At 38.8% G+C, this 21202-nt stretch overlaps 1 protein-coding gene across 1 annotated transcript in view; it reads left to right on the top strand.

Moving 5' to 3' along the window:
* ADAMTSL3 (ADAMTS like 3) overlaps positions 1 to 21202 on the top strand; it is a 371458-nt gene that overhangs the window by 195329 nt on the left and 154927 nt on the right. Inside the window, exon 8 of the mRNA XM_061158827.1 lies at positions 9471 to 9628. Coding sequence (XP_061014810.1) covers positions 9471 to 9628 — 158 coding nt within the window. The remainder of the gene's footprint in view (positions 1 to 9470; positions 9629 to 21202) is intronic.

Below are 21202 nucleotides of genomic sequence, written 5' to 3'. Positions count from 1 at the left end.
CTAGATCGCCTTTCCAGATTCTGACCTCCCCGCCCCCCCTTGCCACAGTCACCATAACTCTGCAACCAGATGGAGCTTGGCAAGCTGTGATGCAGAAGGTCAGCTCAGTGGTAAAACAATCACTGCCCCAACACAGCCGCCGAATCCATCGGACACTACTTGAATTTAGTCAAGTCACTTCAGGCTCAATCTCCGTCTAGAAAGTTGGTGTTTTGTATGCCTTCTTCTTTGCAGCGTTGGATTTTGCCCAACTTCATTTCATTTTTTGATATTACCTGAATGCTCATGATTTTTTCCTCCTTTAATTTCAAGGTCTAATTCATCCAGTATAGGGCCCTCTTACCATCTCTAGTTTCCCATCTCATTTTTACTGACAACTCGCTTTATAGCATTCAGTTTTATATCTTCATTGGAACTAGGAAATGAATTTAATCTCACACTTTCCAAAAATCTACTGTGGTCACGGAGATCAGGGCCAAAGTGGTTGGGGTTTTGTGTGTCTGAGAGTAGCCAGAATTATTCTTTGACCGCTAATGTCTCCTGCAGATCAAGGAGCCTGTGTCCAGTCTTTGAATTTTCCCAGAAAAGTTCCCAGCCTGCCTGTCAGGGATAATCAGGGATGTCTCCTAATGCCTGTTACACAGTCTGTCCAGGGCACTTGAATTCCTGCAGCTGCTCCAGTGGCAGAGAGAAATCAGCAAAAAAAAAAAAAAAAACCCACCAAACTGCCAAAGCACAGCAGCATGTGGATTGCAGCCTCTTAAAACCAGATCATTTTGTTGCTTTTTATTAGCTTGAATGGAGTTGTAGTTCTGTTGTGTCCTTTGTTTGAGATGGTTAAAGAACCACTGAATACCAGTGAGTCAAGTGTAGGTTTCAGAGAAAAGGACCTGGGAGATTGTCTGCTCTGACTCCTCATTTTAGAAATAGGCCATAAGAAGCCAAGGCAGTGAGTTAGGAGTAGAGCTGGAGCCAGAAATGCAGGTCAATCAGCTCTACTAAGTATGGGAACATTTATAAAATGAAAGGGGGGAGGAGCCAAGATGGCGGAGGAGTAGGACGGGGAGACCACTTTCTCTCCTACAAATTCATCAAAAGAATAACTGAACGCAGAACAAACTTCACAAAACAACTTCTGATCGCTAGCTGAGGTCATCAGGCGCCCAGAAAAGCTGCCCATTGTCTTCGAAAGGAGGTAGGACAAAATATAAAGATAAAAAGTGAGACAAAAGAGCTGAGGACGGAGATCCGTCCCGGGAAGGGAGTCTTAGGCGGCATTGCTTGGGGTAGGGTCCGGGCCTGAGTGCCCTGAGGACAATCGGAGGGAGCTTCTGTGAGTTGCCAACTTGAACTGTGGGAGACCAAAAGAGAGAGAGAAAATTAACCGGCCGGAACACACTGCCGGCGTTTGCAGAACAAAGGGACCGAGAGGGTCCAGAGAGGAGCTCGCAGGCTACGGACCGACCCAGCCCCGCCGGAGGCAGGAGGCAGGGGGGAATCGCGGCGAGACACAGGGCGCAGGCACCCGACCGGCGCGGGCGGGGACTGGGGCTGGGGACGCAGAGGGCAGAAGGCGCAGGCACCCGACTGGCGCCAGCGGAAACTGAAACTGGGTCCGCAGAAGGGAGTGGGTGCGCCACACCTGGGGATAGCGCGCCCATCAAGCCCCTCGCTGCCTGGACCGCTCTGACGGGGAAGGCACGGAGAGCAGGCGCAGCTTTTCGTTCCGCGCTTTTGTGGAACACCCGAGGGCTGGAACCTCACGCAGCACGGGGTGCGCTCCATATAGAACAGCCGGGAGCCTGAGCAGCGCAGAGGAGAGAGCAGCGTCAGCCCCTCCTGGCAGCCCCAGCCCATCCCCGCGGCGCAAGCCCCGCGGCGCAAGCCCCTCCCCGCAGAGCGACGGAACTAGCTGCCTAAATAAGAGTCCTCCTCCGCCCGCCTGTGTCAGGGCGGAAATGAAGCTCTGAAGAGACCGGCAAACAGAAGCCAAATAAACAAAGGGAACCGCTTCAGAAGGGACTGGTGCAACAGATTAAAATCCCCGTAGAAAACACGGACTACACCGGAAGGGCCCTATAGATATCGAGAAGTGTAAGCTGGAACGAGGAGCTATCTGAAACTGAGCCGAACCCACACTGACCACAACAGCTCCAGAGAAATTCCTAGATATATTTTTACATTTTTTTTTTTTCTAAGTAAGGAAGAAAAAAAAAAATTTTTTTTTCTTTTTTTATTTTTTCTTTTTTATTTTTTCTCTTTTATTTTCCTTTAAAATTCCCTATTACTCCCCCATTACTCCTTCACTTTCATTTTCATAGATTTTTATGATTTTTTTTTAATTAGGAAAAAAAATTTTTTTTCTCTTTCTTTTTTTTTCTTTTTCTTTTTTTTTCTTTTTTCTTTCCTTTTTCTCTTCTTTTTTCTATTTCTCTTTTTCTCTTATTTCTTTTAAAGTCCTCTAGTACTCCTCTACTACTCCTTAATTTTCATTTTCAATACACTATAACCTTACAAAAAAAAAAAAAGAGAGAGAGAAGCCCTATTTTTAAACTGAAGATTATTCTCTCCCAATCTTGACTCTCTATTTTCTACCTCAGGACACCTCTATTTCCTCCTTTCCCCTTCTCTTCCCAATCCAATTCTGTGAATCTTTGTAGGTGTCTGAGATACGGAGAACACTCTGGGAACAGACAGCTGCGTAGATCTGTCTCTCTCCTCTTGAGTCCCCCTTTTTCTCCTCCTGCTCATCTCTATCTCCCTCCTCCCTTTTCTCCTCTTCATGTAACTCTGTGAACCTCTCTGGGTATCCCTAACGGGGGAGAATCTTTTCGCCATTAACCTAGAAGTTTTATTATCAGTGCTGTATAGTTGGAGAAGTCCTGAGACTACAGGAAGAATAAAACTGAAATCCAGAGGCAGGAAACTTAAGCCCAAAACCTAAGAACACCAGAAAACTCCTGACTACATGGAACTTTAAGTAATAAGTGACCGTCCAAAAGCCTCCATACCTACACTGAAACCAGCCACCACCGAAGAGCCAATAAGTTTTAGAGCAAGACATACCACGCAAATTCTCCAGCAACGGAGGAATATAGCCCTGAACGTCAACATACAGGCTGCCCAAGGTCACACCTAACACATAGACCCATCTCAAAACTCATTGCTCTCCAAAGAGAAGAAATCAAGTTCCACGCACCAGAACACTGACGCAAGCTTCCCTAACCAGGAAACCTTGACAAGCCAATCGTCTAACCCCACCCACTGGATAAATCCTCCACAATAAAAAGGAACCACAGACCTCCAGAATACAGAAAGCCCACTCCAGACACAGCAATCTAAACAAGATGAAAACGCAAAGAAATACCCAACAGGTAAAGGAACATGAAAAATGCCCACCAAGTCAAACAAAAGAGGAGGAGATAGGGAATCTACCTGAAAAAGAATTTAGAATAATGATAATAAAAATGATCCAAAATCTTGAAAACAAAATGGAGTTACAGATAAATAGCCTGGAGACAAAGATTGAAAAGATACAAGAAATGTTTAATAAAGACCTAGAAGAAATAAAAAAGAGTCAATTAAAAATGAACAATGCAATGAATGATATCAAAAACACTTTGGAGGGAACCAAGAGTAGAATAACGGAGGCAGAAGATAGGATAAGTGAGGTAGAAGATAAAATAGTGGAAATAAATGAAGCAGAGAGGAAAAAAGAAAAAAGGATCAAAAGAAATGAGGACAACCTCAGGGACCTCTGGGACAATGTGAAACGCCCCAACATTCGAATCATAGGAGTCCCAGAAGAAGAAGACCAAAAGAAAGGCCATGAGAGAATACTCGAGGAGATAATAGCTGAAAACTTCCCTAAAATGGGGAAGGAAATAGCCACCCAAGTCCAAGAAACCCAGAGAGTCCCAAACAGGATAAACCCAAGACGAAACACCCCAAGACACATACTAATCAAATTAACAAAGATCAAACACAAAGAACAAATACTAAAAGCAGCAAGGGAGAAACAACAAATAACACACAAAGGGATTCCCATAAGGATAACAGCTGATCTATCAATAGAAACCCTCCAGGCCAGAAGGGAATGGCAGGACGTTCTGAAAGTAATGAAAGAGAATAACCTACAACCTAGATTACTGTATCCAGCAAGGATCTCATTCAGATATGAAGGAGAATTCAAAAACTTTACAGATAAGCAAAAGCTGAGAGAATTCAGCACCACCAAACCAGCTCTTCAACAAATGCTAAAGGATCTTCTCTAGACAGGAAATGCAGAAAGGTTGTATAAACATGAACCCAAAACAACAAAGTAAATGGCAATGGGACCACACCTATCAATAATTACCTTAAATGTAAATGGGTTGAATGCCCCAACCAAAAGACAAAGATTGGCTGAATGGATACAAAAACAAGACCCCTATATATGCTGTCTACAAGAGACCCACCTCAAAACAAGAGACACATACAGACTAAAAGTGAAGGGCTGGAAAAAAATATTTCATGCAAATGGAGACCAAAAGAAAGCAGGAGTCGCAATACTCATATCAGATAAAATAGACTTTCAAATAAAGGCTGTGAAAAGAGACAAAGAAGGACACTACATAATGATCAAAGGATCAATCAAAGAAGAAGATATAACAATTATAAATATATATGCACCCAACATAGGAGCACCACAATATATACGGAAAACACTAACAAGTATGAAAGAGGAAATTAATAGTAACACAATAATAGTGGGAGACTTTAATACCCCACTCACAACTATGGATAGATCAACTAAACAGAAAATTAACAAGGAAACACAAACCTTAAATGACACAATGGACCAGCTAGACCTAATTGATATCTATAGGACATTTCACCCCAAAACAATCAACTTCACCTTTTTCTCAAGTGCACACGGAACCTTCTCCAGAATAGATCACATCCTGGGCCATAAATCTAGTCTTGGAAAATTCAAAAAAATTGAAATCATTCCAGTCATCTTTTCTGACCACAGTGCAGTAAGATTAGATCTCAATTACAGGAAAAAAATTGTTAAAAATTCAAACACATGGAGGCTAAATAACACGCTTCTGAATAACCAACAAATCATAGAAGAAATCAAAAAAGAAATCAAAATATGTATAGAAACGAATGAAAATGAAAACACAACAACCCAAAACCTATGGGACACTGTAAAAGCAGTGTTAAGGGGAAGGTTCATAGCATTACAGGCTTACATCAAGAAACAAGAAAAAAGCCAAATAAATAACCTAACTCTACACCTAAAGCAATTAGAGAAGGAAGAAATGAAGAACCCCAGGGTTAGCAGAAGGAAAGAAATCTTAAAAATTAAGGCAGAAATAAATGCAATAGAAACTAAAGAGACCATAGCAAAAATCAACAAAGCTAAAAGCTGGTTTTTTGAAAAAATAAACAAAATTGACAAACCATTAGCAAGACTCATTAAGAAACAAAGAGAGAAGAACCAAATTAGCAAAATTAGAAATGAAAATGGAGAGATCACAACAGACAACACTGAAATACAAAGGATCATAAGAGACTACTACCAGCAGCTCTATGCCAATAAAATGGACAACTTGGATGAAATGGACAAATTCTTAGAAAAGTATAACTTTCCAAAACTGAACCAGGAAGAAATAGAAGATCTTAACAGACCCATCACAGGCAAGGAAATCGAAACTGTAATCAAAAATCTTCCAGCAAACAAAAGCCCAGGACCAGATGGCTTCACAGCTGAATTCTACCAAAAATTTAGAGAAGAGCTAACACCTATCTTACTCAAACTCTTCCAGAAAACTGCAGATGAAGGTAAGCTTCCAAACTCATTCTATGAGGCCACCATCACCCTAATTCCAAAACCAGACAAAGATGCCACAAAAAAAGAAAACTACAGGCGAATATCACTGATGAACATAGATGCAAAAATCCTTAACAAAATTCTAGCAAACAGAATCCAACAACATATTAAAAAAATCATACACCACGACCAAGTGGGCTTTATCCCAGGAATGCAAGGATTCTTCAATATCTGCAAATCAATCAATGTAATACACCACATTAACAAATTGAAAGATAAAAACCATATGATTATCTCAATAGATGCAGAGAAAGCCTTTGACAAAATTCAACACTCATTTATGATTAAAACTCTCCAAAAAGCAGGAATAGAAGGAACATACCTCAACATAATAAAAGCTATATATGACAAACCCACAGCAAGCATCACCCTCAATGGTGAAAAATTGAAAGCATTTCTCCTGAAATCAGGAACAAGACAAGGATGCCCACTCTCACCACTACTATTCAACATAGTGTTGGAAGTTTTGGCCACAGCAATCAGAGCAGAAAAAGAAGTAAAAGGAATCCAGATAGGAAAAGAAGAAGTGAAACTCTCACTGTTTGCAGATGACATGATCCTCTACATAGAAAACCCTAAAGACTCTACCAGAAAATTACTAGAGCTAATCAATGAATATAGTAAAGTTGCAGGATATAAAATTAACACACAGAAATCCCTGTCATTCCTATATGCTAACAATGAAAAAACAGAAAGAGAAATTAAGGAAACAATACCATTCACCATTGCAACAAAAAGAATAAAATACTTAGGAGTATATCTACCTAAAGAAACAAAAGACCTATACATAGAAAACTATAAAACACTGATGAAAGAAATCAAAGAGGACACAAACAGATGGAGAAACATACCGTGTTCATGGATTGGAAGAATCAATATTGTCAAAATGGCTATTCTACCCAAAGCAGTCTATAGATTCAATGCAATCCCTATCAAGCTACCAATGGTATTTTTCACAGAACTAGACCAAAGAATTTCACAATTTGTATGGAAATACAAAAAACCTCGAATAGCCAAAGTAATCTTGAGAAAGAAGAATGGAGCTGGAGGAATCAACCTGCCTGACTTCAGACTCTACTACAAAGCCACAGTCATCAAGACAGTATGGTACTGGCACAAAGACAGAAATATAGATCAATGGAACAGAATAGAAAGCCCAGAGATCAATCCACGAACCTGTGGACACCTTATCTTCGACAAAGGAGGCAAGGATATACAATGGAAAAAAGACCACCTCTTTAACAAGTGGTGCTGGGAAAACTGGTCAACCACTTGTAAAAGAATGAAACTAGAACACTTTCTAACACCATACACAAAAATAAACTCAAAATGGATTAAAGATCTAAATGTAAGACCAGAAACTATAAAACTCCTAGAGGAGAACATAGGCAAAACACTCTCCGACATAAATCACAGCAAGATCCTCTATGACCCACCTCCCGGAATATTGGAAATAAAAGCAAAACTAAACAAATGGGACCTAATGAAACTTAAAAGCTTTTGCACTACAAAGGAAACTATAAGTAAGGTGAAAAGACAGCCCTCAGATTGGGAGAAAATAATAGCAAATGAAGAAACAGACAAAGGATTAATCTCAAAAATATACAAGCAACTCCTGAAGCTCAATTCCAGAAAAATAAATGACCCAATCAAAAAATGGGCCAAAGAACTAAACAGACATTTCTCCAAAGAAGACATACAGATGGCTAACAAACACATGAAAAGATGCTCAACATCACTCATTATTAGAGAAATGTAAATCAAAACCACAATGAGGTACCATTACACGCCAGTCAGGATGGCTGCTATCCAAAAGTCTACAAGCAATAAATGCTGGAGAGGGTGTGGAGAAAAGGGAACCCTCTTCCACTGTTGGTGGGAATGCAAACTAGTACAGCCGCTATGGAAGACAGTGTGGAGATTTCTTAAAAAACTGGAAATAGAACTGCCATATGACCCAGCAATCCCACTTCTGGGCATACACGCTGAGGAAACCAGATCTGAAAGAGACACGTGCACCCCAATGTTCATTGCAGCATTGTTCATAATAGCCAGGACATGGAAGCAACCTAGATGCCCATCAGCAGATGAATGGATAAGGAAGCTGTGGTACATATACACCATGGAATATTACTCAGCCATTAAAAAGAATTCATTTGAACCAGTCCTAATGAGATGGATGAAGCTGGAGCCCCTTATACAGAGTGAAGTAAGCCAGAAAGACAAAGAACATTACAGCATACTAACACATATATATGGAATTTAGAAAGATGGTAACGATAACCCTATATGCAAAACAGAAAAAGAGACACAGAAATACAGAACAGACTTTTGAACTCTGTGGGAGAAGGCGAGGGTCGGATGTTTCGAGAGGAATCGGGTGGAGAGGGAGGTGGGAGCGGGGATTGGAATGGGGAACACGTGTAAATCCATGGCTGATTCATATCAATGTATGACAAAACCCACTGAAATGTTGTGAAGTAATTAGCCTCCAACTAATTAAAAAAAAAAAATTTTTAACCTTAAAAAAAAAAAAATGAAAGGGGAAAAAAAGGAAAAGTAAAGGAAGAAATCATTTAAATAAAGTAGGAGTGTTATTTTGGTTAAACCATCAGCAGTGTTCTGTTAGAGATTGTAAAGAACTAATATTCATTTAAAAGCCAATATGAGGTACATCCTTGTTGATCCAGTGGTTGAGATTCTGTGTTTCCACTCCAGGGAGCATGGGTTCTATCCCTGGTCATGGAACTAAGATCTTGCATGCCTTGTGACACAGGCAAAAAATAAATAAAATTTGAAAAAAAAAAAAAAGCCACTGTGACTAAAGAGGTGACACATGAGAGAGATCTTTGTGGTGATATCATAGTTCTGTGTTTTGGTTGTGGTAATGTGTGACAAAATAGCACAGGACTATAGGCACACATTGTAGTGATGTCTATTTCCTAGTTTTTATATGGTATTATCGTTGGATAAGATGTAACCATTCCATTGGGTAAAGTTGAATGAAAGGTATACAGGACCTCTTCACTACTTTTGCAACTTCCTATGAATCTATAATTATTTCAAAATAAAAAAAATCTTAAAGCAAATTCAAATTTTATTGTAGTTTAGTAAAGTCTAAGCCTATGATCTGAAGGGGTGAGAAAATTAGTAACATACCTTTAAGTAATAACTACATCATGAAAAAATATAGAGAGAAGTTTTCTTCTTGCCCTTATGACTCCAAAGAGTAGAGTAGACCTTACTGGAGCTAGCAATTTTGTTTGCTCCTTTTTACAGGCAACTAAAAAGATATCCTGGAGGAGGGCATGGCAACCCACTTCAGTATTCTTGCCTGGAGAATCCCATGGACAGAGGAGCCTGGTGGGGCTACAGTCCATAGAGCCGCACAGAGTCGGACACTACTGAAGCAACTTAGCACGCACACACAAAAAGCTTATATATTTATTTCACCAATTTGAATCAGTGTTTGTAAACTGAGTGGATGTACTTATGTTGTGTTGATATCAGATGCAATTACACGTACTAAAATATCTTTTGAAATGAAATGCTTTTAAGATACTTTCATTAAAACTTTATTTTTAAATTTTAGTTATTGAATCAAAAACACTTCAAGGAAGCAAAGGAGAGCACAGCTTTAACAGTCCTGGAGTTTTTGTTGTAGAAAACACAACAGTGGAATTTCAGAAGGGCTCAGAGAGACAAACCTTTAAGATTCCAGGACCTCTGATGGCTGATTTCATCTTCAAGGTAGGACGAGTCTCTTCATAAAATGTCATGCATCAGGGGCCCAGCATATCTTGAATTTGAAAAAGAACATGTTTGTTTGGTTGGCAGTCAATGACTGTTATTATACAGGGCATGTGTCATTAATATCTTCACCTTGACAGTCAGTTCTTAAAAATCATTCAACTCTCTCAAGGTTCTGTTCCTCAACCCCAATAGTTAAGAAACAAATTTCACTCTTATAGGGGAATGATTGTTTTGAATTTGTAGTCTCTGGTTGCTGTGTTCAGTTTTAAACCTCTCGATGGAGTTCAGTGAGAATGGTCCGTGGTTAAATGCTCCATGTCTTAAATGCTCCAGCTCTTCTGTTGCTCCCCTTGCAAAGCAGAGCAGAGAAGACAGAGGCCCCTCCCTTTTGTTCCTTTCCTCTTTTCTCAGTAATGTCTCATCATGAGCACTTGTCTGGACACCTGTCAGGAGGTCCCCTCACAAGAACTCTTCTTTCCTGTGACCAGGGCTCTGTGTCCCCTCTCTTGGGTAAATCGGGGGCATCTTCTTTCACTCAGAGGACATGAAATGCAGTGGCCAATGTATTTCCAAGGTGACACAATCTGAAATTCTTCTGATACAACCGAAAATACCTAAAACATGCAGAAAGGGGTGTTTCAGTGGATGGTTTTGTCCTATCTGTCCCTTTTGGGAAACTCATTCAAAATGGAAAGGGAAGAAAGACAAGAGCTCCAGTTATCAGGAATATATTTACCTGTGAGAAGACCCAGTGCCTTCTAAAGAACTGTTACATGTTAACTTGTCAAAGTTTCATCAAAGCATTGGTTGTGCCAGCAGAGAAAGACATTTGGAGTTGGAGGAGAGTTGCAAACTGCTGTCCTCTTTGCAAAGTCAGCCTCCAGTGTGACCAGCCAAGTGTCAGCCTGGGTGGAGTTGTTGTTTTGAAACTTTGGGTTTTAAATTGTCAACCTTTAAAAAAATCAAGAGATTTTAACATTAAAATACCAGTGTTCTTTTTTTCCCTGCTTCACTTTAAAAATGGGAAGGTCTGACCACCAGCTTGCATTCCACCATGGTGATAATTGGCTGCAGCTGCGGAACAGCTGCCTTCTCCACAGGGCACACGTCCTCACTTGCCATGGTCCACACCGGGCCCTCGTGTGATCCTGACATTGAAGGTATAGACATTTATAGACGTTTAAGTTGCCACTCCTGGACATCACTTGCCATTCCTAGACATTGAAGTGACTTTTGTGTCAGACCCTTGGAGCATCAACCCAACATTGTTCCTTGACAGCAGCCTTGGGAAGGTCTTCTGGGGAAGCCCTAATTGTCATCTCTCTTTCTTTCTATTCTCTCTCACCCATTGTTGTACATAAATTCTGGGCTTGGGTTGCTTCTTTTAAGGTTTTCCCATTTGATGCTAAATTAGTAAAACCCACACACACAAACACAAACATACCGTCTTTAAAAATTCTCTTTTCATTCCTACTCAGAAGATCTGTATTCCTCTCAAGTCAATTTAGAGACCTCTGACCGAGTAGGAAGCATTAATACAGTGATGGCATGAGAAAAATAGCCACAAAAGTTAAAATTTTATGGTACTATTTGGTGAAGGTATTAACATGGAAAATGTGTTGTTTATTGACCTCATGCATAGACACACATACACACATTAACTATTTACTTCGAATGTGTCTGTATACACACACATATGAATATGTGTATGTCTGTGTGTATATACATTTTTTTTAAGATTTGAGAGGATATATTCCAAACTGAAAACACTGAGAAAATAGTGGCTATTTTAAGGGTATCAGTGCTTTGGGGGAGTGATCTTAGTTTTACTTACAATATTCTAAAATTTAATTCTTAGAAATATAGTCATATATTATGTGTGTAGTTAAAATTGGGCTTCCCCTGGTCGCCTCAGCGGTTGGAAAAAAAAAATCCCACCTGCCAATGCAGGAGTTCGATCCCTGGGTTGGGAAGATACCCTGGAGAAGGAAATGGTAACCCTTTCCAGTATTCTTGCCTGGGAAATCCCATGGACAGAGGGGCCTGGAGGGCATGGGATCACAAAAAAGTCAAACACAACTTAGCAACTGAAAAACAACACTCAAAAACTACTTTACACCTTTATGTCCAAATTATATATTCACCTTTAATAGAATGCATTTTAGCAGCATGTTGCCACTGTATGAGTTTGTACTCAGTCTTCTATTTTCCTGTCTCTTGAGTTCTAGTTTTCTCAGATTTAATAAACAATTCTGGGTTTTAACTTCAATTTCTGGAAAGCTTTTGATCTCTCTTGACTAGAAAGGTTTTTTTTTTTTTTTTAAATGTATTATTTATCAAAGAGGGTGTTACACACAACTGACTCATGCATAAATAAAGCCTCACTTTCATGCCCAAACCATTTTCTTTCATGACTGTGTGTACTTGGTGGGAGAGAATTTGGCAAATCAGAGATGCTGTGATGAAGCAAGAATAATTCTGATGGTTTTCCCTGACTTACAAGCTTGTCCAAATTCTGTGGGTTTCTAGGAAATATCCTTTTCCATGGGTTACTGTTTTTTTGGTCAGAGCACTGTAGTACTACCCAGCCTGTGTTGTTACTGAGATTGGGAGTTCTTCTTCCATTCATCTCTCCTTGGCCTATGAGGCAGTCAAGTGATGGCTCTCCTTCGAGTGGGAGGTTAAGAATGTGTGTGAGGTCCCTGATAATGGTCAACCTTGTATTTCACTGTATCTCTTTCCATTCCAATCAACTAAGAACAGCTGATCTTTAAAAAAAAAAAAAATAGAAAGAGCTGGCTTCAACCTGAGAGAGAATGTGAAGACCAGCTCTACCCCACAGTTCAGTTCAGATCAGTTGCTCAGTCGTGTCTGAATCTTTGCGACCCATGGACTGCAGCATGCCAGGCTTCCCGGTCCATTACCAACTGCCAGAGTCTGCTCAAACTCATGTCCGTCAAGTCGATGATGCCATCCAGCCACCTCAGCTTCTTTCGACCCCTTTTCCTCCTGCCTTCAATCTTTCCCAGCATCAGGGTCTTTTCCAATGAGTCGGTTCTTTGCATCAGTGGCCAAAGTATTGGAGTTTCAGCTTCAGCATGAGTCCTTCCAGTGAATATTCAGGACTGATTTCCTTTAGGATCAATTGGTTTAGATCTTGCAGTCCAAGGGGCTCTCCAGAGTCTTCTCCAACACCACAGTTCAAAAGCATCAATTCTTTGGCACTCAGCTTTCTTCATGGTCCAACTCTCACATCCATGCATGCCTAATTGATAAATCATGGATTGCTGGACCTTTCTCGGCAAAGTAATGTCTCTGCTTTTTATATGCTGTCTAGGTTGGTCATAGCTTTTCTTCCAAGGAACAAGAATCTTTTAATTTCATGGCTGCAGTTACCATCTGCAGTGATTTTGGAACCCAAGAAAATAAAGTCTGTCACTGTTTCCACTGTTTCTCCATCTATTTGCCATAAAGTGAAGGGACTGGATGCCATGATCTTAGTTTTTTGAACGTTGAGTTTTAAGCCAACTTTTTCACTCTCCTCTTTCACTTTCATCAAGAGGCTCTTCAGTTCCTCTTCACTTTCTGCCATAAGGGTGATGTCATCTGCATATCTGAGGTTATTGATATTTCTCCCAGAAATCTTGATTCCAGCTTGTGCTTCATCCAGCCCAGCATTTCGCATGATGTACTCTGCATGTAAGTTGAATAAACAGGGTGACAATATACAGCCTTAATGTACTCCTTTCCAAATTTGGAACCAATCTGTTGTTCCATGTCCTGTTCTAACTGTTGCTTCTTGACCTGCATGCAGATTTCTCAGGAGGCAGGTAAGGTGGTCTGGTATTCCCATCTCTTTAAGAATTTTCCACAGTTCGTTGTGATCCACACAGTCAAAGGCTTGACTGTGTAGTCAATAAAGCAGATGTTTTCTGAAACTCTGTTGCTTTTTTTCTATGATCCAGTGGATGTTGGCAATTTGATCTCTGATTCCTCTGCCTTTTCTAATCCAGCTTGAACATCTGGAAGTTCTTGGTTCATGTACTGTTGAAGCCTGGCTTGGAGAATTTTGAGCATTACTTTCTAGCATGTGAGATGAGTGCAGTTGTGTGGTAGTTTGAATATTCTTTGGCATTGCCTTTCTTTGGGATTGGAATGAAAACTGACCTTTTCCAGTCCTGTGGCCACTGCTGAGTTTTCCAAATTTGCTGGCATATTGAGTGCAGCACTTTCACTGCATCATCTTTTTGGATTTGAAAGAACTCAGCTAGAATTCCATCACCTCCATCAGCTTTACCCCACAGAGTGCTGTTAATAATTTCGCTCAGTCCTGGGTGCACTGAAATACAAAGGCACCTTTGCATACAGTTCCTAGATTAGACCTCATTTCATGGATGTCTCCGCTGTCTCCAGGAGATACTGAAGGACAAAGAAGCCTGTTGCGCTGCCTCCATGGGGTTGCAAAGTGTTGGACGCACCTTAGCAACTGAGCAACAGCAACAGCAACATGGACTTTTAATAAATGGAAGGTTGAAAACAACTATATTCTGACGTGATGAGTAAAATATGAAGGCATCCATGGGATGCTGGATTCTTTTGTGGCTCTTGTGCCAATTCTGAAATCTGGCAACTCACTGCACCAATGAGATGAAATTTCTTTTTTTCTACTTTTTCAGAAGCTGTATTTTCATGTTTGGACCTTTTTTGAAAAAAGTGCACTTTTTCTTCTTCCCAGTGGATTTCTCACTAAGCATCCTTCTTTTCCTGAATGATCTATTTCTAGTGGATGACTCTTGTCACTCTGCTACTGAGTTACAGTATTTTGCATGTGAGCCCCTGAGATATTCTTATTTTGCTTCTGCAATATGTGTATGTGGCCACCATGTAGCAGTAGAGAGTCTCGAACCTGTAGTTGATGCCGTGTGCTTTGTTGGTTGGACCCTGAGGCGCTATCCTTTCAGTAAGAATTTACTGAGTATCTAAGTAGATGTTTGTGAATATCTGCTTTCACTATATGTGTATGAGAATAATCTAGTAAAATAAATATAAGTGGCTTTGAGAAAGGTATCTGTTTCCATGGTTAACTATTTTAATAAAGATTGCTGGTGGCTTTTCCCCTCTTTAAAAGGTATGTCCCTCTTCAAGGGAAAAAAAAAGTTTTCCTCGTAGTCTGAAATGTTCCTTTTTATGTTAGTTGTCTATCTTCTTTCTTCTATTTGGATATTTTGTATTTCTGTAGAAAAATATTTTCTAATTTCTTCATTTTTTAATGTTTTTTACTGTGGTAAAATGAAAAGTGTTTTTATTTCACTATGTTTCACTGTACAGCTCAGTGGCGCTAAGTACATTCATGTTGGTTTTCAGCTGGGCAAGCCTCTGTCTCTGGTTTCCTCCAACCACAGCTCTGGATACTGTGTATTTTTTCTACCTACAAGGTCTCTCTTTTCTTTCTGGGGAGTTATGGCAGCACATCTAACTTACCCAGGGATGAGAGGATTTGAAACTATCTGTTTTCCTCTCTCTGAAAGAGAAGATTTTCGCCTTGCAGTATGGAGCAGACGGTGGCTAAATCCCCATGTCCATAGGTGTTTCAAAACACAGCAGAACAGTTTTCAGAGTCAGTGCATGCGTTCACTTCCTGAACCTACGGTAACAAAGCACAGTAAACTGGGTGGCTTAAACAATAGATGTTTATTGATCTCACAGTTTTGGAGGCTAGTAGTCCAAAATGAAGATGTGGGCAGGACTGGTTTCTTGAAAAGGATATGAAAAAGAATTTGTTCATGCCTCTCTCCTCGCTTCTTGAATCCTCAGCTTTTCTACCTTTTCTTCACACCACTTTCTCTCTGTGCATGTCCACATCTGTGCCCAAATGTCTCACTTTATATAAGTGAGACAGGCTGGGACCTGGAACCTTTCACTGCAATGGTTGCACCTAGACACACCTCTCATGTGACAAAATACAAATAAGTTATATGGGGCTAAAAATAACTCTGTGCATGCACAGTTGGGGCAGATTCTGGACAAAAGATTGAAAGAGACCGAAAAGCCCAACTGCCACTTTTGAAGAGCCTGGAGCAAAACTGGGTGTCAGGAGCAAAACTGGGTGTTGGGAACAAAGGCAGAGTACTGAGCATGCCCCCTGCACACGTCACTACCTGAGGGGTGGGCAGACCACCTACATCACCCTGCAGTCTGACCCCCTGGACGCACCCCTGTCCTCACCCCACTTCAGGATTGCTTCTCGTCCCCTCGGGGAGCAGGGGAATCTGTTGTTTGTTCTCTCTCCCAGCGCTGCAGAAGGAGCTGCAATGAAGTCTCGCTGGAATTTATGATCTGGCCTCAGATCAATTTCTGTTGATCAAGGAGGCCAAGAACCCTGGTCGGTAACAGAAGAACACTGGTCACACTGGGTCAGGCCCATCCTAATGACCTCATCTTAGCTTGACTAGACCTGCAAAAAGCCCATTTCCAAATAAGAGCATTTCTGAGGTTCTGTGAGCTTGAACTTCAACATGACTTTGTGGGGGATACAGTTCAGTGTCTAACAGAAAATAAAATTTACCTACCTCATTCCTCTCAGTCAGAATTCCATCTCATTTTAAGCATGTGCCATGAATCACAAAGCTAGAAACATTTTCAATTTATTATTTTCTCAAAAAGTGTCCAATTCATCTAATTTTTTAAATTTAACTTTTGAAATGTAATCATAGCCTTCCTTTATCACTAAAACAAAATAAAACAGCAACAACAAAAAACTCACCTGTACCTATGTCTCTTTCATTCCTAAACGTGTTCTCTGGTTCCTTGCCTAATTTTTGTTTGTTCAAACCATCCAAAGGCTTGTCTCTGAGGTATCTAAGAACTAGATTTTAGTCTTGTTAACTCTCAGAGTTTATAAAGAATTCTATTCATGTAAATTTTAGTTTTTGTTTCTTTGCTCTTTACATGGGTTTTATCTTGGTATTGTATATGTAATTTCTAGAGTTAAATTCTTAATTCATTTTCAACTTTTGTTCTCCATTAAATGTATTTACAGCTACCAGTCCCCATACAGAAGTTCTTAATTTTGTTGTGCTATAGGTTGTTAATTTTAAACTTTATGTGTAAGATATTTGTATCCTGGCTAGAAAATCTTTGCTTTATTCTGGATCATGAAAATATTCTTGTATATTTTTGTCTAGAAACATTACTATTTTACCTTTTACACTGAGAGCTACAGTCCAACTAGAATTGATACTTATGTATGAAGTAGAATCAGTATCTTTTCCCCCATGACTATCCAGTTGAGCCAAAACCATTAGGTGGAAAAGACAATCCTTTCCCCATCTACCTTAAATTCCAAACTATATATGTGTGGCTCTATTTTTACACTCTCTTCTGACCTATTTGTCTATATGCAGCAATACCATTGTAACTTAATTACTATAACATTAGAACAAGTCAATATCTGGCAGTGTAATTTCTTCAGCTTTATTCTTGAAGATTATCTTTAATATTCTTGCCTCCTTCCCTTTCCATGTCAACTTTGAAATATGCTCCTAAATTTTTATTCTGCTGATTTTGATTTGAGTTGCTTTGAATCTGTAGGTCAGTTTGGAGAAAATTCACCTTCCAATATTGTCTTCCAGTCCATAAATATGGTATATTCATCCCTTTATTTAGTTCTTTTGAAAGTCTTCTCAATAATGGTTATAATTTTCAGTGTGTATGTTTTGCATATCTTTTATTAATTTCCAAATATTTGATTATTATTTTGATGTTATTGTAAATGTTTTAAAATTTTTTCTATTTGTTTTCGGCTGGAGAAAGAAAATCTAATTGGTTTCCATATACTGACATTATATTCTCACTGCATTCACATGTTTATACTAATAGTTTGTGAATTCTTTTGGATTATGTACATGCACAATTATGACACCCACAAATAACGAGTTTGGTTTCTTCTTTTCCAATTGTTTTATACTTTAAAGAAATTTTCTTACATTGTTGTTATTGTTCACTCACTAAGTCATGTCCTACTCTTTGAGACCCCATGACTGCATGCAGCATTCCAGGCTTCCCTGTCCTTCCCTATTTCCTGGAGTTTGCTGAGATTCATGTTCACTGAGTCAGTGATGCTATCTAACCATCTCATCCTCTACCACCCTCTTTTCCTCATGCCCGCAGTCTTTCCCAGCATCAGGTTCTTTTCCAGTGAGTTGGCTCTTCCCATCAGGTGTCAAGTACTGGAGCTTTCTTGCATGACTTAGGACGTGTAATACAATGTTCAATAGAAGTAGTGATTATGTTTTTTCCTTTCTTTCCTTTTAATATAGTGAACTACATTGATTTGGGGATGTTAAACTGATCTTACCTTCTTGTAATAAATTTTATTGGTCATTATTTTTTATTAGAATCTATTGTCAGTGTTTACCTACAAGTATTTGTTATTTTATTATTAACAAAAAGGGTTACCCTTTTATATATTACTAGTTATGATTTTAAATTATTTTTATTTATGATTATGTTTTGGTATTTATGTCCAGGAGAGGTGAGTTTTTTTCCTTGTAATGTCTTTGTCAGATCTTGGTGTTAATTTTATGCTAGCTTTATAAAATACATTTGAGAAATACTTCCTCTATTCTGTAACGGTTTATGTGAGATTGCTGTTATCTAATTAGTCAGATGTTTGATTTCCTGATGTGGCAGTTTTGTTTCAAGGAACCTGTCTATTTCAACTAGCTTTTTGAAAGTTATTGACATAGGTTTTTTTTTTTACAGTATTGTCTTATTTCTTCCATTATGTAGAGAATCTGTGGTGAGTCTCATTCCTAACATTGATTATTTGTCCCTACTTGCTTTTTTTTTCCTTTAATCATTCATGTTGGAGGGCTATCAATTTTATTAAACTTTTTAGAGAAACACTGTTTGGCTTTATAAGCCACTAATATGTAATTTCATTCTCATATCATTAACGTCTGCTCTTGTCTTTATTATTACCATCTCTGTTCTTTCTCTGGATTCAATATGCTTTTCTTTTTTTAACTTTTTGAAATGGATGGTTAGATCAGTGATTTTTCATCCAATTTTTCCGTTACATACAATTTTAACTCCATAAATTTCTTTCAAAGCATGCCTTAAATTTCATTCCACAATGCTTAATATGAAATCTTTTCCTTCATCATTCAGTTAAATTGTATTATAATTTTCATAGTGATATATTATTTGACTTACAGTATATTTCCAAGTGTAGTGTCCAAGTATGTCAGAATTTTCAAGAAATCACATCATTTTATACCTTAATTCTACTGTATTCAGAGAACATTATATCATTTCAATGTTTTGAAATTTTTGAAAACAATTTGTGGCAAATTTTGGAGGAGTATGATATGTAGTCTTCTGTTGTTGGGCACAGTGTTCTACATATATCAATTAGGTCATGTTTATTAATGGTTTTATTCAAAATTATAGCCTTACTGAATTTTATCTCCTTATTCTGTTACCACAAGAGACCTGATAAAACTATCACTATGACTGTGGAGGTGTCTATATTTTTTCTATTCTTGTCAACTTGTGAATTACATATTTTGAAGCTTGGTGGTTAGGTACACTAACTTTTAGAATCATTAGCTCTTGTAGTGACTTGACCTCTTTGTCATTGTGAAACTCTTTCTTGAAGATATCCCTCCACTGTCTTCTGGCTTCCATTTATTCTGTTGAGATGTCAGCTGTCAGACTTATTTTTGTCCCTTAGAGGGTAATGTGTCTTATTTGTCTGTTTTCAACCATTTTCTCCTGTTTTTTCATCAATTTGACTATGATGTAATTAGTAACTTTCTTCTGCTTAAGCTTCATAGTGCTTCGTGAATCTAAAAAACTCTAAACTTCTTAGACTCCTTAGAAGTGCTTTCTGCCTCTGTAACCTCATCCCATCCCTGTAACTCTCCCTTCTTCCATACACATCTCCTGTCTGGAGTTTTTCATTTGATAATTTTACAATTTTTTAATTGTTTTGTAAGTTAGTACATCAAACTTTTCTTTTTCAGTCAATTCTTATTTATATTTACTAATAAGCTTTACTGATCATTTCATCATTACTGCTTCTTGCATCTCATTACTTTCTCGTGCATTTATATTGGTTCTTTTTCAGTATTCCCTTAAGTAGTTTATTTTTCTAGTCTTTGAATGGTCCTGTTTCTGTCATTTTGTCTCTGAGAAAAATTTTTTGCCACTGATTACTGATTGCTAATTTGATCTTAGATTGTTTGTAAGTTGACAAGTGATCATTGATTGATAGTGAATAATTTGGTTGTAGAATTCTATATTAAAAACTGTTGTCCCTCATCATCTTAAAGGTGTTCGTTTTCTTGTATCCATTATTGCCTATGAGAAATCTGATGCCATTCTGATTCTCACTCCTTTGTAGGGAATCATCTTTTTTCTGATAACTTTTAGAATTTCTCTTTGTCCATGATGTTGCATTTTTTTATGATGTCTGCTCAGAACTTTTATGAATATTTTTAGAATGAGTACTTCTGTCTTTCCCACATTGCACAGCTCATGGGATCTTAGTTCCCTGACCTGGGATCAAACCTGCACCCCTCTGTGCAGTGGAAGCACAGAGTCTTAACCATTAGATCACCAGGGAAGTCCCTCTTTTCTTTCTCTTTAACTCCATGTAATACTGGCATTTCTGCTGGGATACTGCTGTTCCCCACAAGCTTAATCTTTGTTTTCCCTCTATTTTTCTCTTTGTGTTACATTCTGGGACTTTCCCTCAATTCACTCATTTGTTCAATCAGTAGAGAAGAAAAGAAAGAGGGGAGAGGACTTGCTGAAATAAAATAACCTGAAAGTAAACTTATCTCTGTCCGTAACTGCCCTCTCACACTCAGCGGTGTACCTTCTCTCTGTTAACTAGGTGCAGCAGGGCTCATATGCAAACACTGTGGATTTGTGTACATTTTGAGTTTCTGTAATTGTACTTTCAGAAGGATCTGCTAAAAGATGCTTAGGGATGTTGTTATTAAAAATGTAAGATTCCTAATTATGTGCCATGTTGTAAGCAAACCCAGATTACATCTCAGTTCCTGTTCTCATAGAAATTAAAATCATAGGTATCAGGAAGAAAAAAATGTTAAGCAAACTAAAAACTCTGAAAAAATTGATACAGATGAATTTATTTGCAAAGAAGGAATACAAGGACATAGAGAACAAACTTATAGATACCAAGCAGGGAAGAAGGGGTGGGATAAATTGGAAGACTGGGATTGACATATATACACTACTGCTGCTGCTAAGTTGCTTCAGTCGTGTCCGACTCTGTGCGACCCCATAGACGGCAGTCCACCAGGCTCCCCCGTCCCTGGGATTCTCCAGGCAAGAACACTGGAGTGGGTTGCCATTTCCTTCTTCAATATATACACTACTATGTATAAAATAGATAACTAATAGGAACTTACTATACAGCACAGGGAACTCTACTCAATGCTCTGTGATGACCTAAATGGGAAAGAAATCCAAAACAGGGGATGTATGTATACAAATGGCTGATTCACTTTGCTGTACAGTAGAAACTAACAGCATTGA

This window comes from Dama dama, chromosome 13, assembly GCF_033118175.1.
Source record: "Dama dama isolate Ldn47 chromosome 13, ASM3311817v1, whole genome shotgun sequence".
NCBI lineage: Eukaryota > Metazoa > Chordata > Mammalia > Artiodactyla > Cervidae > Dama > Dama dama.
This window is presented reverse-complemented; position numbering and strand designations above follow the sequence as displayed.